The 15,458-nt window shown below is 39.7% G+C and overlaps 1 protein-coding gene across 6 annotated transcripts in view; it reads right to left on the reverse strand.

Annotated features, from left to right (window-relative positions):
- Positions 1 to 15,458, reverse strand: part of kiaa0232 (KIAA0232 ortholog) — a 137,240-nt gene that overhangs the window by 57,200 nt on the left and 64,582 nt on the right. Inside the window, exon 1 of one of the 6 annotated variants that reach the window (XM_060851796.1) lies at positions 1,033 to 1,084. The exons of the other annotated variants lie outside the window; for them this stretch is intronic. Within the exon in view, the coding sequence (XP_060707779.1) occupies positions 1,033 to 1,035 (3 nt within the window). The 5' untranslated portion in view covers positions 1,036 to 1,084. Of the gene's footprint in view, positions 1 to 1,032; positions 1,085 to 15,458 lie in introns of those variants that run through there. 6 annotated transcript variants of the gene reach the window in all.

Consider the following 15,458-nt stretch of genomic DNA (forward strand, 5'->3'; position numbering starts at 1 on the left):
GGCTGATCAGTACATACCAGTGTCCTCTTTATCCTGCAGTGCGTTGTCCTATATCAAAGAAATTCACCCCTCACTTGCCAGTGGATGCCACATATTTTCAGAAGCAAGCCTACAACTGTATGCTAACAAGTTCAGAGCCACAGAAGCAAACTGTTTGGACACAGGCCTTAAAAGCTACAATTAGTTTAGAACATGGTTGCCACTGAAGAGCCTTACTGTTAACATCTACTTAAAAAGTAAACATAAAGACACTAACCATACCTGACTACTTTAACTGATGTACATTCACATATGCCCTCACATTTTATATACTTAGTGAATTAAAGTAAACAAATTACTTATAGTTTTTACAAGGTCTTAATTACTTGACTGAACTTCCAAGCATTTTGCAATGCAGAGTCAACATCAACACTATTTTGGTGAGCCCTCTCACTAAAGATATTAAGTATATATTTCAACTCATGCCTTAAAAGATTAATTAACAGAACTAAGCAGCTTCAATCTCACTGGAAGTCATACACAAGAGATGATTGCACACAAAATGCCATTGTTGTTCAGCTGTTCAGATACTTAAAGTTTTCAACAATCCAGAAATCAGAAATAAAAGGAAAATATTGTACAGCAATAAGTTTAACTGAGTACAAAAAGAGAAAGGAATTTGCATTATAATACATTACATTTTAACTGGCAGGCCGAACATTTAATTTCAGTGCCCTTTGTGAGCACAAGTCCTTCCACAGAATTTCTCTTGTACCCATTCAACACAAGCATGTCAAAATTACAAGAGAAATATTGCCCTTGTTTCTATTTTTATCAGCTGAACTAACTGAACATCTACTGTTGTGTACAACCTAACTAAATATCTGTATCACGCTTCCTTTGAAGGCCTTTGACTTCAAGCCACACAAAACTTTGTCCACATAATTTCAAGTGATTACATTATGTGCCCATTCATTACAACATAATGAAGCTAAAAGACTACAACAAATGACAGAAAGATAGAGAATGAGAAAGAAAATACCAACACTTTACCATCCTGCTTTAGCAGGTAAAAGTTTGCGTGCTCTATGCTCTGCATTTCCTCTTACATCACAGTATCACTATCAGCTGACAAGCTGCATACTGAGTCATAGCAATCCAGTGCAGCCAGCTGTATCAAAAATAGATCACAGCACAGAATGCCAAGCCTCAAAGGACTAGTTATTCCACTTCTTGTTAGCATAGGTGAAGCTGTACTGCTTACTCAGATGTTAAAACATTTCTAAACCTACACATAAAGAGTGTTGATTTGTTGCCACATTTGATTAAAACAATTTGCAGTGTCATAATCTATTACTTTGCTGTATTTGTTGCCACAGCTCCTTTCACAACATGCATACATTACTGGCAGGTCACCGGCCTCAAACGAGACCAGATTTTCGGCACCATATCTCTTGTCAATGTGAGCTTACGGATTCAATTCCTTGAAATTTGCTGCTTGTTTACTTTATAAGCTGCTTCTTTAAACACTAAGTTTTATATCCAGCTACACTAGTTCTCAATCTCTCCATTAGACATTATCTAATCCCCTTCTTTGAGGATCCACCTATTGTCAAATACTCCAGTCAAACACCCTCCAAAAATACTCTTGGATTGCAGGGAGCTTTTGCACAGGCTGTGAATATTTAAATCAGCAAACCTCAAGCCTGATCGGATCAAAACCAGAAATTGAATTAAGGATGAAATCCTGCTCCATGTCAGTACTCCAATTGCTACACCTGAGAATCACTTCACTTTATACTCCCAACTTATAAAATGATATGAGACAAGTTAAAGACAAAGGCAAAGGAATGTCTCCATGAAATAAAGAACACACATTTGTGCTCAACATTTTAATACATTCAACTGTGCGATTGGTCCCCAAAGAACCAAAAATCCCATCAAATAAAAATTACATTTGATTATTCCCAGATGTCTTCATTATTGTAAAATTGAGGACCCCCTCAACTTAGTGAGCAACACCAAGAGATACCATTAATTATAAACAAGTGCTATTTATGCCATTCACCTCCTATTCACATTAACTTACTAGCTGCACCACAATTTGTGTCAGGCACTCTAGATTTGTATTTGGAATAGGAAAGCTGCATGTCAATATTCTGATAATGGGAAGCCCTAGATCAGGATTTGACTGACAACTTCCATCAATACAGTTTCTGAAGACCTCCTAGACTCTCAGCAATATCCTTTGCTCTCTCAAGTGTTATAATGTTAGCTGATGGTAATACTAAACAAGTCAGATCCCAGAATGAAATCTGGCTTGATATATCGGGCCATTTGATCTATCAAATGTTTTATTTTTGCTAGTTTAATGCGGTGGTCAATAACTGAGCACATTCAGAACAGGCTGCCAAAATACTTTCTAACAGAAGCTTATTACCTAAGAAAAGCACAAACTATTTTACAGTATACAAGAACTATTTCAAATGATCTTGTTACAAATATCAGAAATAAAGATCAATTATTTTGCACTCAACAATGATCGGACAGAGAGTCAAACTTTAAAGTGGAAACAGGGTAACTCATCGCTAAAGTACCTTGTTCAGTGGGCACAGCTATACAGTACGTGATATCTTTCCAGTGAAACTTTGCATTCAACTGATGTCACTTCATTAGCTGATGTCTCTTCCCGGGCTCTTTAAACTGATAATATAGGTCCCGATTTCTTAACACGGATTGCTTGAACTCTTTTCAAAAGTGTGCGCTTTGGGAGCTTTTCCCTCACTGACGTTAGCTACTCAGAACTTCTTTTCGGTCCAAAGTGCTTTGAAGACTGCTTAGCTAATAGCCTCTTTTATGCCTAGATGTTCTCATCTCTCTCTTTTAATTTCAAAGAATGAACCATTTGAACTTCTGCGAAACCTTAGTACAACAGCTTTTACAAAATTACAATGTATGGTTTGCAGAATCCCTCCAGAAAATTTCATTCTCTATAAGTGAAATTTTACAAAATTCCTCGCTTCTGAATCACTCGCTTTTCAAATGCTCAATAAAGAACTTTTCAGCTTCTGGCCTTTTCTTGTCACATTTCAGCTTCAACTTTGTATCCCCACATAACTTTTCTGAAGAAATTACTCTTGCTACAGTTTTCCTGGTCAATGGAAAACTTGCCTGAGAAACCACGGCAAGATCAGTTTCTCTTCTAGCTATGGCTCCGGCTGAGATGGAGTCCCTAGTCCTGCTCCTTTCCTGAAAAAAAAATGGTGCCACACCATTGATTAGAAATGTTTTCAAAGAAATCATTGACCTGACTATTCTCCTGGTTTGGTTTAAGCTTTTTCCTAGTTTTGGAGCAACTTGGCAAGTCTTCTACCAACAGCCATCCAATCCATTTCTCGTGATCAGCCACCAACCCTCACCTTTCAAAAGCCTTGACTGATTAAAAAATGGTTCTTTGCTCCTCCCCTTAGTCTGTCTCTTGGACACTTGGTCACTTAAAATATAAATGGTCCCTCAGTTCAGTTCACTCAGACCCCTGCTCACCCTTGGTATTTGGCTAAGTCTCTGGTTCTTCCAATTGAATATTAGGAAAACTAATACTCTTGCCTTGTGTCAGATATGCCATACCTGATTTAGACTGTTCACAACTTTATACTTGACCTCAGGATAAGCTTCTGACCACCTACCTGTTCTATGTTTAGGTCACCTTCGTCAAACTCTACAAAATCTACCTATGTCTCCATTTATTTCTGCCTTCGATTTTTCAAACTTACAGTTATCATGCATTGACTATGGATCCCATTTTCCACTTTCTGTAAACATTAAATCATTCACAACTCTGTCATGTTTGATGCATTGATACTATCGTAAACTTACTGTATTGATCCAGAGGCACAGACTTGTGAAATAAAATTCATGGCAGTTCGAGGAAGATTAATTCAGTTAATTAATAAATCTGGAGTAAAATGCTCATCTCCCCAATAAAACAGAAATAAAAATCAGATTTGCTTTACTGACATCCTTTCAGAAAGGAAATTTCTCATCCTTACATAGTTTGGTCCACATCTGACTCCAGACCCAAAGCTGACTACTTTCCCTCTGAAATTGCCAAACAAGTCACTCAGCTCTATCAAGGTACAACAGAAAAATTGTGCTGGGTCTATTAAAGACAATAGTTGTTCAAGAAGCAACACAATGACACTACTGTGCCTTTACTACGGATTTGTTCTGTCCTCCTTTCTCTTGCCACAGTGGTGCAAGAACATGTGCTTCCGAAGCAGTGGGTACAGAGCTTTCAGCTCCTGAGTATTTTTAAAAATTAGGTAAAAGCAGGAGTGCTCTCCAAGATCCAGCAAAGCTTTCATTTTTATTTTCAGTAAGTAAGGTTTCTGCTGCTGTTACTAACAGGTTGGGTTTTCTGCTACTCGAGTCTTAAACAAGAGGCTTTATCTCAGAAATAAAAAGAGGCAGACTGTTTCTTTCAGTATTTTCTTCTGCTGGACTAGAGTGAGAAGATAGCTGTGTGAATAACACTCTTTTGCTGAATTTGCCTTTGTCTAGGGTGTGTTTATGGGATGCAGCTATATTGGAACAGTTAATGATTATTAATAAAATAATATTAAGTATTTCAAAAAGGTTATGCCAATTTCTGTTTCTTTATTCTTACAATACAGTTTTTAAAAAAGTGTGGTTTACTTAAAATCTAAGTGACCAATCGCACCTTATCTTTGCCTGTAAATAAAACAAAAAACTTAGGGTCTCAGCTATTGCCTTGCTGTATTTTGAGGGGATGTGGCCTGGTCAATAACGTCACGATCTCAATTTGAGATGGGCAATAAATATTGGCCTGACATGTGCCGTTCACATACAAATAATGAATTTTTAAATTCCAATAATTCCTCACCCCTAGGCTGGCTGACCAATACTGGCTCCCATTTAAGCAATGCCTCTATTTTAAAGCTCTTCTCATTGCCCTCAGATCCGTCCATAGCATTGTCTCTCCCTAGCTCTAAATTTCATCCTGGTTCATAATCATTTCCTCTAAGCAACATTTATGCTCCCCTACAAGCGGGCACTTTTAAATCTTTAATGTCATGCAGGAATGTCAAAGGCGTGCACACTACAAAAAGAGAGGGGAAAAAAGGTACCATTGTCCAAAACATGCTGAGATATTTGTCATCCTTAGATTCTGGATGTGAATATTCTGGATTCATTATTCCAGCATTGTGGGTCACACCTTCAGCTTCCAAAACTGAGTTCCAGAGTTCCTTCACAAAAACATTTGCTTTCCTCTTTCAACATATGATTTAAAAACAAGCTTCAAAAATTTACCCTACATCACCTTACATAGTTGCTAAGATCTTAAAGTTTGGAGCAGATGTAAACCATTTTGCCAATCAAGTGTGCTCTGCCATTCAAAATGATGGCTAATTCTCAAGTCCATTCTTTTTGCCTTTTCCCCATAATTCTCAATTCCTTTCCTGATATCTCAGCCCTCAACATACCAAGAACCCAACCTCAACAGCATTCTGCCATAAAGAATTCCACAGATCGATTACCCTCCTAATCAGTTTGAAATGGGCAACTACTTACTCTGAGATTGTGCCCTCTGGTCCTGGACTCTCCCACAAGGGGAAACCATCTCTCCATGTTTACTCAGTGAAACACTTAAGAATGTTAAGTCTCGATCAGATTTTTCTTGCATTCTGCTGAACTCCAATGGATACAAATGCAACCAATCAACCCCTCAAGAAAGCCACACCATACCCAGAAACAAAAAAGTGAAGCTTAGATCACAGAATCCCAATGGTGCAGATGGAGGCCATTCGGCCCAGAATCTGCACCAACCCTCCAAAGAGCATAGCACAATAACCAAACAATACTATATTTATTACAGCTAATCCACCTACTTTGCACATTCCTGGACACTGGGGCAATTTAGCATGGCCAATCCACTTAACCTGCTGTGGAAGGAAACCGGAGCAGCCAGTTGAAACACAGATACAGGAAGAACATGCAAACTCCAGACAATCAAGGCTGGAATTGAACACAGGTTCTTGGTGCTGTGAGACAACAGTGCTAACTACTGTGCCATCTATGCCATCTTCTCTGAACTGCCTTGGATATGTTTGAGAATGAGGGGACCAAAGCTGTTCACAGTATTCTGGATGTCAGATTTCTGTATTCCATTCCACTTGAAATAAAAGCCAAGTATCCAGCTGCCTTCCCTATTACCTGACAGCACTTGGTGAATGAGGAATCTTGCACCCTTTCCAAATTTGTGCTGTAGTTTCCCCAATCTTTCCTCATTTATATAGTAGTCAGTTCTTCAATTCTTCCTTCCAAAATGAGCACCTTCTCAATTTTTCACATTGCATTCCACCTGCCAAGCCATGGCCCTTTCACTTAACCCGTGTATATCTCTCAGTAGACTATGTCACCATGACCACTCGATTTCTTACCTATATGCATGTCAACTGCAAACTGGTAATAGTACATTCACTTCCCTTATCCAAGTCATTAATATATATAGTGAATAAATGTGGTTCCAACACTGATTGCTGTGGCATTCCACTATTTACTAGTTCAGATTATCTTCCTGAAAATGTCCCCCTTATCCCAAACCTCTAATTTATTAATACCTCCAAAAGGGCTCTAAGTAGCCTCTTATGTGGCACTTCATCAAAACACCATTTGGAAATTCAAAGGATGTTACATCTATCACAGCTCTCGAGCATAATTTTCCCTTTGTAAAGCTATGCTGACTTGGAAGGGTCACTAGAATCGAAGAGTTAGTTCTGCCTTCTCTCCACAGATGGGCGGCATGGTGGCACAGTGGTTAGCACTGCTGCCTCACAGCGCCTGAGACCTGGGTTCAATTCCTGACTCAGGCGACTGACTGTGTGGAGTTTGCACGTTCTCCCCGTGTCTGCGTGGGTTTCCTCCAGGTGCTGCGGTTTCCTCCCACAGTCCAAAGATGTGCGGGTCAGGTGAATTGGCCATGCTAAATTGCCCGTAGCGTTAGGTAAGGGGTAAATGTAGGGGTATGGGTGGGTTGCACTTCGGCGGGTTGGTGTGGACTTGTTGGGCCGAAGGGCCTGCTTCCACACTAAGTAATCTAATAGCTGCTCCATCCACTGAGCTCCTCCAACAATTTTGGTAAAGGTATCAAAGGTTCAAAGTAGTTACCTCCTTCATTATCAGAGAATGCGTCTCAAGAGGTCCATGGAACTTATCAGCCTTTAGTCCCACCAGGAGGTCCCTTAGTACTTTTACCTCTCACAATAGTTATTGTACCTATGTTCGCTTAGGCCTCCCTCTGCTTTTTCAATAAAACAGCTTTCATTGTCCATTTTTATTACTTACAAATTTGGTTCCAGCTTATTTTCTCCCTTTTTTAAAAGTCTTACTTGGTTGCTTTTTATAATGTTTACATTCATTTGATTTGGCATTAATCTTTGCCACACCACGCATTTTCTTTTCATTTGACACGATCCCAAATTCCCTTGATTAACCTCGATCATCCTAGAGTCCTCCTTCCTCACTGGAAAGTACCTTTACTGCAAGTCCCAAACTATTTTCTTAAATGTCTGTCTCTAGTCCTCAACTACCTTGTCAGCTAGACTCCCTTCCCTTTCCATTCTAATTTCTCTACCTCTCATCCCTAAGCAATTACTTTTATTTAAATCGAGCACAGCTGTTTTCAACACAGCATTCTGTTTGAGAATGAGAAAACTAAAATTTACCATGTTATGGTCACTGTTTCATGAGGGATCTTTTACTTAATCTTCATGTACATTCAGAAAATCAAACTAGCAAGATAAATAATGTCAAACATTCCCCCACGAGTCCAAAGTCCCTTTGTACATACCCTCATTATCTCCTGATTTATCCTGTCATTCAGAATAGCTGGCAGGTGTCTATACAGACTACAGAACAACGCTGGTTATCTGAACATCAATTCAGCAAATTTCGGATTATCCAAACAAGACCTCAAGGTCCCGATGCTTGGATAAACTGTGTTATCCGAATATTCGATTATCTGAACAAAATACTCCCCATTCGTATTGTTAGGATAATCGAGGTTGCCTGGTACTCCCACTAATATCATCTTGCTCTTAATTATTTCTTACCTTCGCCCATATTGATTTTATATTTTTTAATCCTAGACCATATCGTGGCAATTATACGTGTTTCATCTTCTCCAAAGTTATCCCACTACTCTCCCCTTCATAGAAACATAGAAAGCAGGAGCTTTGAGCCGGTTTTGCCATTCAATAGGATCACGGCTGATTGTCTATCTCAATGCCATATTCCCACTTGCTCCCCATAACATTCAACGCATTTAATATTTTTGGGACCAAAACGCTAGAGATAAGACAGCCAATGACAGTGCCATGGAGCAAATAAATCATTCATAAGCTTCCACACAAGGAATCGTGATTTGCACCGAGATTCTCAGTCGGAATCATTCAGTAAAACAGAAAATTGTATACAGATACTCTCCATGTTACTGTTGCAATGACAAAGTTCTACCTATTGAGATAATAACTGAGATAAAAGGGTGCCCCAGCATCTCCTACAAGTAATTTCAATCAATCAGTAGATGCCAGATGTGTTATGTATTTATATTTCAAAGAGATGCCTCAAAATCGACATTAAAACAGAATGCTATTACCACAAGACGACATTCATCCAGTCATATCCATGCAACCTGTTAGAGGTCCATTTCCCAGCCTTTTCACCTTTAGCCTCGAAACTGCTGTCTCTTCAGATAATAATCCAGATATTACTCCCCTCAAGGACCTAATTTGTAACCTCTGGCCTAATTTCCTATACGGTCTATGCAGAACCTGATCTTTTCTCCTATCTATGCCACTGGTACTAACATGCACAACGACCTTAGCGATAGTGAGAAAAGGCTGATGCTGCTACAGTGGATAAGAGGAGCAAGAGTAATAGTCAAGGGAGACAAAACCTCAGAGTGAGGCAAGACTGACAAATTAAACTGCATTTACTTTCATGCAAGAGGACTGACAGCTAAGGCAGATGAACTTATAGTATGGTTGGAAACGTGAGACTGGGATACCAGAGCTATGACAGAAATATGGCTGAGGCACGAACACGACTGGGAGCTTAAGTGTTACAGGTATAGATGCTACAGCAAGTGGGGAGTGGTGTTTTTAAGAAGGGAGAACATTACAGTTATACTTGAGGATATTCCTGGACGATCACCCAGTGAAGTTACACAGGTAGAATTTTAAAATAAGAAAAAGATGATCACCTTGTTGGGATTGTATTATAGGAGGCCCCCAGCAGAAAATTGAGAAAGAAATATGTATGGACATCTCAAATGTACAACAATAAGAGTGTTATAACACTAGGGGATTTTGGATTCCCAAGCAGACTGGGACTATCACAGAATTAAGGGCTTGGATGGGAATGAATTTGTAAAGTGCATACAAGAAAACTCTCCTTTTCAATACACGGATGTACCTACTAGAGAAGGAGCAATATATGATCTCTCAAAAGTTGACTGAGGAAGGCTATTTACAGGTGAAGGGATGGTTGGGAAGCGAGACAGAGTTCAGAGGCAGTATGCCCCTGTTAAATGTGAAGGACAAGGCTGGTCAATGTACTGAATGCTGAATGACTAGAGAAATTGAAGCACTGGTCAAGGAAAAGGAGGAGGCATATATCAGTTACTGGAAGCTGGGTTCAAGTGATTCCCAAGAAGACTACAAGGGTCATGGGAGTATATTCAACAGAAAAATCAGGAGGGAAAAAGGGGGATATGAGATAGCTTTGGCAAGTTGGGGTTAAAGAGAATGCAAAGTGATTTTTTAAATACATTAAGTGCAAAGGAAAACCAGGGAAAGAATAGGGCCCTTTAAATATCAGCGTGGCCGCCTATGTGTGGAACCACAGGAGATGGGTGAGATATTAAGCAAATATTTCATGTCAATATTTACTTTGGAGAAGGACATAGAAGTCAGGGAACTTGGGAAGATAAAGTGTTGCCTGGAAAAAATGCTTATATTACAGAAGAGGTGGTGCTGTTGACCTTAAAACACGATGGTAAATAAATCTCCAGGACCAGATCAGAGCTTGCCTACTTCCCATAGCCATGTCCTGCATGATTTTAGAAACCTCTACTAAGTCATCCCTCAGCCTCTGGCACTCCAGCCTCTCCCTATAGCTCAAATCCTCCAATCCTGTAAACAGTCTAAATCTTTTCTGCAGCCTTTCAAGTTTCACAATATCCTTCCAACAGGAGGGAAACCAGAATTGCACACAATATTCTGATACAGAATACTGGTTAAGCCACTATGCGACCTTCTAACCTCAATGCTTTGACCAATAATAGTGAGCACACCAAACATCGCATTCACTACCTTATGTACAACTCCACTTTCAAAGAACTATGAACCCGCACTCCAAGGTCCTTCTCCTCAGCGACATCGCTCAGGGCTTTACCATTAAGTGTGTAAGTCTGCCCTGGTTTGCCTTTCCAAAACGCAGCACCTCACATTTATCCAAGTTAAACTCCATCTGCTACTCCTCAGCCCACTAGCCCATCTGATCAAGATCCCATTGTACTCTGAGGTAACCTTCTTCCACTACACCTCAGTATGTCATCTGCAAAGTTACTAGCTATACCTCCTATGTTCACACCCAGATCATTTACATAAAAAAAGACCAAGTGGACTCAGCACTGATCTTCCAGTCTGAAAAAGCAACCCTCCACTACTACCCTCTGTCTCCTACCTTCAAGACAGTTCTGTTTTCCATGTGATCCAAACTTACTAACCAGTCCACCATGAGTAACCTTGTCGAATGCCTAACTGAAGTCCATATAGATCATGTTCACCAGCCTAGCCTCACCAATCCTCTTCACTATTTCAAAACATTAATTACAGACAATTTCCCATGCACAAAGCTATGCGGACTATCCCTAATCAGTCCTTGTCTTTCCAAATACACGTAAATTCTGCCCTTCAGGATTTCCTCCAACAATCTGCCTGATGCCTCACTGGTCTATAGTTCCTAGGCTTTTCCTTACCACTTTCCTTAAATAGCAGCATCACATTTGCCAACCTCCAGTCTACTGGCACCTCACCTGTAGCTATCAATGATAAATATCTCAGCAAGGGGCCCAGCAATCACTTTGTTAGCTTGCTAGAGTTCTAGGGTACAACTGATCAGTTCCCAGGGATTTATCTGCCTTTATGGACTTTAAACCATCTAGCACTACCACTTCTGTAATATGGACTATTTATTTCCCCATGTTTTCTACCTTTCATATCCTTCTCTACAATAAGCACTGATATAAAATGCTCATTTAGTCACTCCATCGCCTGCCGTCCCACATGTAAGTGGCCTTGATCTTCAGGGGGTTCCATTCTCGCCTTAGTTACCTTTTTGACCTTGATATAATCCCTGTTGTCTGCACCTAACATTATCTTTCTTCTTGATCTTGACCAAAATCTCAATTCTCTTGTCATGCAGCATGCCCTACACCTACCAGCCTTGCCCTTCACCTTGAAAGGAGCATACTGCCTCTGGAGACAAATCTCATTTTTGAAGGCTTCTCATTTTCCAGCTATTCCTTTACCTACAAACATGCACCCCAATCTACTTTTGAAAGTTCTTGCCTAATACAAAATTGACCTTTCTCCAATTTAGAAGTTATAAATCCTGGGTATCTTTTTGCATTACTATTCTAAAACTAATAGAATAATGATTACTGGTCCCAAAGTGCTCCCTATTGACAACTCAGTCACCTGCCTTGCCTCATGTTACAAGAGTAGGTCAAGTATTGCATCTTCTCTACTAGTATACCCACACATTGAAACAACAAAAAAAATGTTCTTGTACAAAAGTTCTTAACCACTCAAGCCCTTAATGCTGTGACAGTTCCAGTCTATGTTTGGAAAGGTAAAACCCCTACCATGAAGTTGTTGAAAGGGATTCTGAGGGAGAGGATGTAGTTAGAAAAGGACAGGACTGATTAGGGATAATCAACATGGTTTGAGGTGTTGGAAAAGTGTCCCACTAACTTAACTGAGTTTTTTTTGAAGAGGTGACAAAGAATGACAAAAGCAGAGCAGTAGACGTGTCTATATGGACTTCAGCAACACATTCCAGAAGGTTGCTGATGGTAGACTGGTTAGCAAGGTTAGCTCACATGGAATCTATGGAGAGCCAGCCAACTGGATACAAAATTGGCTTGAAGGTAGGAGAGAGAGTGGAAGATGATTTTTTTTCTGACTGGAGGTCTGGGACCAGCAGTTTGTCACTAGAGTCAGTGTTGGGTCCACTGCTTTTGGTCATTTATACAAATGCTTTGGAAGTCATTGTAGGATGTTTGGTAATAAGTTTGCAGATAACACCAAAATTGGAGGTGCAGTGGACAGTGAAGAATGTTACCTCAGGATCTTGAACAGATGGGCCAAGGAGGGGCAAATGGAGTTTAATTTAGATAAATGGGATGCATTACACCTTGGTAAGGAAAATCAGAACAAGACTAATGCATTTAATGATAGGGCCCTGGGGACTGCTGCCAAACAAAGATCTAGGGGTGCAGCTGCATGCACATGCATCCTTGAAAGTGGAGTCACAGATTAACAAGGTGGAAGGCTGTGTTTGGAGCACAGAATGCTGAAGGGTGATCTGATAAATGTTTGTTAAATCATGAGGGACATGAATAAGGTGAATAACCAAGCTATTTTTCTTAGGGTGGAGTTGTCCAAAAGTTTAACAGGCACAGGTTTAACACTAGAGGAAAATTTTTGAGAGGGTAGAAGGAACTATCAGAGGAAGTGGAGGCAGCGGGTGCAATTACAATAGAGGAACATTGAGTATCCAGCAAGGTCCCGATGCTCAGCTGAACTGACATTCGATTATCTGAATGAAATAGTGCCAGTGCGTGGCTTCGGATAATAGAGGCTCCTTCATATTTAAAAGGCATCTGGACAAGTATATAAATAGGGTGTGTTTGGAGGCATATGGGACTAGGTTAGATTTGAAAATCTGGTCAGTGCAAATGAGTTGGACGGGAGAGTCTGTTCAATGCTGTATGAACATGACTTTATAACAACTGAAAAGCACAACAAAACGTGCCTCCATCACACTCAGGAAGTGCATTCTAGATCAAGATCGTTTCACAGCTCAGATGTGAAAGGATTGCAGTGCATTCATGCATGAACCATAAATTATTAGTGAGGAGGTACAGCAAGTAATTAGGAAACCTAAACATTATCATTTATGACAAAGAATCTAATACAAAAATAAGCAGTCATGTTTCAATTAAACAGGACAAGACCACATACCAAGAAGGATTGGTCATTCTATATAATTAAAGTAAATGAAATAGGGGCAGTTCACAGAAGGTTTAGCAGGCTAACGCCTGAAAAAGAGGGTTGACTGAACAGGAAAGGTAGAACAGGCTAGGCTTGTATCCACAAAAGTTTAAAAAAAGAGTAAAAGACACGCTGATTAAAACAAAGATCCCAAGGGTACTTGACAAGGTGGATGTGCAGAGAGGATGTTTCCTCTTATGGGAGAATTTAGAAACTTATGTCACCATTGAAAACAGATTCAGCAAAGTTTTTCTTGACAGTCATGAGTCTTTGAAAATCTTTTCCTGAAGGCGGCAATGAAAATATACACTATTCTTGAATACTTTAAAGCAGAAACAAGCGGATTCACTCAGATTTCACATTAAAAAGTCAGACCAGCCACAATCTCAGGAAATGGCAGAGCAAGCTCAAGGGGCTGAAAGGTCCACTGCTGCTCCTAATTTGTTTGTTCATATGTATATGTTTACTGTGTAAAAGTAGCATTCCTCCTCTATTAATAGAGAGATCAATAGGGTTTTGAGAGTCAGGATTTCAAAATAGCAACATAAACAGGTTGATTATTTTTGATGTCATTTTCAAAAATCCTGAAGTTCTGAGGACAGCTTGGACGAAACGTGACTGGAGTCAGACGTATAGCTGCTCCCTTTGAAAGATTTTCAGAGCAGTTCAATGACTAAGACACCGCAGCAAAAGTTTAGTTTATACGTCTTCGAAACATGAGTTAGATTAAAAATCAGCATGACATTAGAGGCTGAAAGTGAAAGTTTAGACTCCCCATTTCAATGTATGCACCACAATGGGAAGAATCAGTTAAATAGACTAAAGATTGGAATCAAAGGGGTAATTTCTCCAGATTTTATGTAAACCGATGTTAAAAAATAAGTTGAAAACGGATTTATTGGGTATAAAGGGTTTTCTAAAGCATATTATTTATTTAGATTAAAAAAAAAGTTTCTTTGTAGAATAGCCTTCTGTTGTTCAAAAACAAATTTACAGTCTTACATGAATGCCTAATCAATTCGTAGAAGAATCATAGAATGCTTACTGTGTGGAAGGAGGCCATTTGGCCCAAGTCCACACCGACCTTCCAAAGAGTAATCCACGCAGACCCATTCCCCTACATTTACTCCTGACTAATGCATCTAGCCTACACATCGCTGAATACTACGGGCAATTTAGCATGGCCACTTCCTTTAACCTGCACACCTTTGGACTGTGGGAGAAATCAAAGCACCCGGAGGAAACCCACACAGTCGCCTGAGGCTATAATTGAACTTGGGTCCCTGGCACTGAGGGGCAGCAATGCTAACCACTGAGCCACTGTGCCACCCCAATTGACCATGTTAACTAAACACAATAAGTGAACATAGGATCCATCACACTAGGTTCCACTTTGGCCTATGATTTGTCTCTTAGTATCTGCTCAGATCACAACACATTGGTTGCTATTTGATTTTTTTTTAAGCATGGTGCCAATGGGAATGGTTTCTTCTTCCAATCTATTTTGTAGTTCCTCATAATACTGAGCACTTACCAAATCTCCTCTTAACCTTCCCTCCCAAGAATAATCCCAGCTTTGTCAATCTTAAAGTAAAATTTTTCATCCTTGGAATTATTCTTACATCTTTTTCTGCAAAGCCTTCAAAACCTTCCACGTGGTGGTCAGAACTGGACCTACAGCTCCAGTCAAGGTTGATCAAATTGTGTTTAATATAAAGGTTAACCACAACTTCCACGCCTTTGTGGTACGCATTTATTAAGCCCAGCATCCTGTATGCAATATTAACTTTTTTCAACCTGCCCTGCCAACTTCAAAAATTAGTACGTATAGCACTGGGTCCCTCTGCTGCTGTGTCCACTTCTGAATTGTGCAATTTATTTTATATTGTCTCTCCTATTTCTCATAATCAAAGTAATCTCTTTATACCTTGCTTTTCTATACTCAGCTGTCTTCAAACATAGCATAAACCTGACATTCTTCATAAAATGAATTAGACGATGCTTCAGCTGTCTTGTATCATCCAGGGAACTCCTCAACTTGGTTTTAATGCCTTTCTGCCTCTTGGGAATAAAACTCAACCATACTAAAACTACCTTCGCTTTAAAAGGCAGCCTATT

The sequence above is a fragment of the Hemiscyllium ocellatum genome, chromosome 36 (assembly GCF_020745735.1).
Source record: "Hemiscyllium ocellatum isolate sHemOce1 chromosome 36, sHemOce1.pat.X.cur, whole genome shotgun sequence".
NCBI lineage: Eukaryota > Metazoa > Chordata > Chondrichthyes > Orectolobiformes > Hemiscylliidae > Hemiscyllium > Hemiscyllium ocellatum.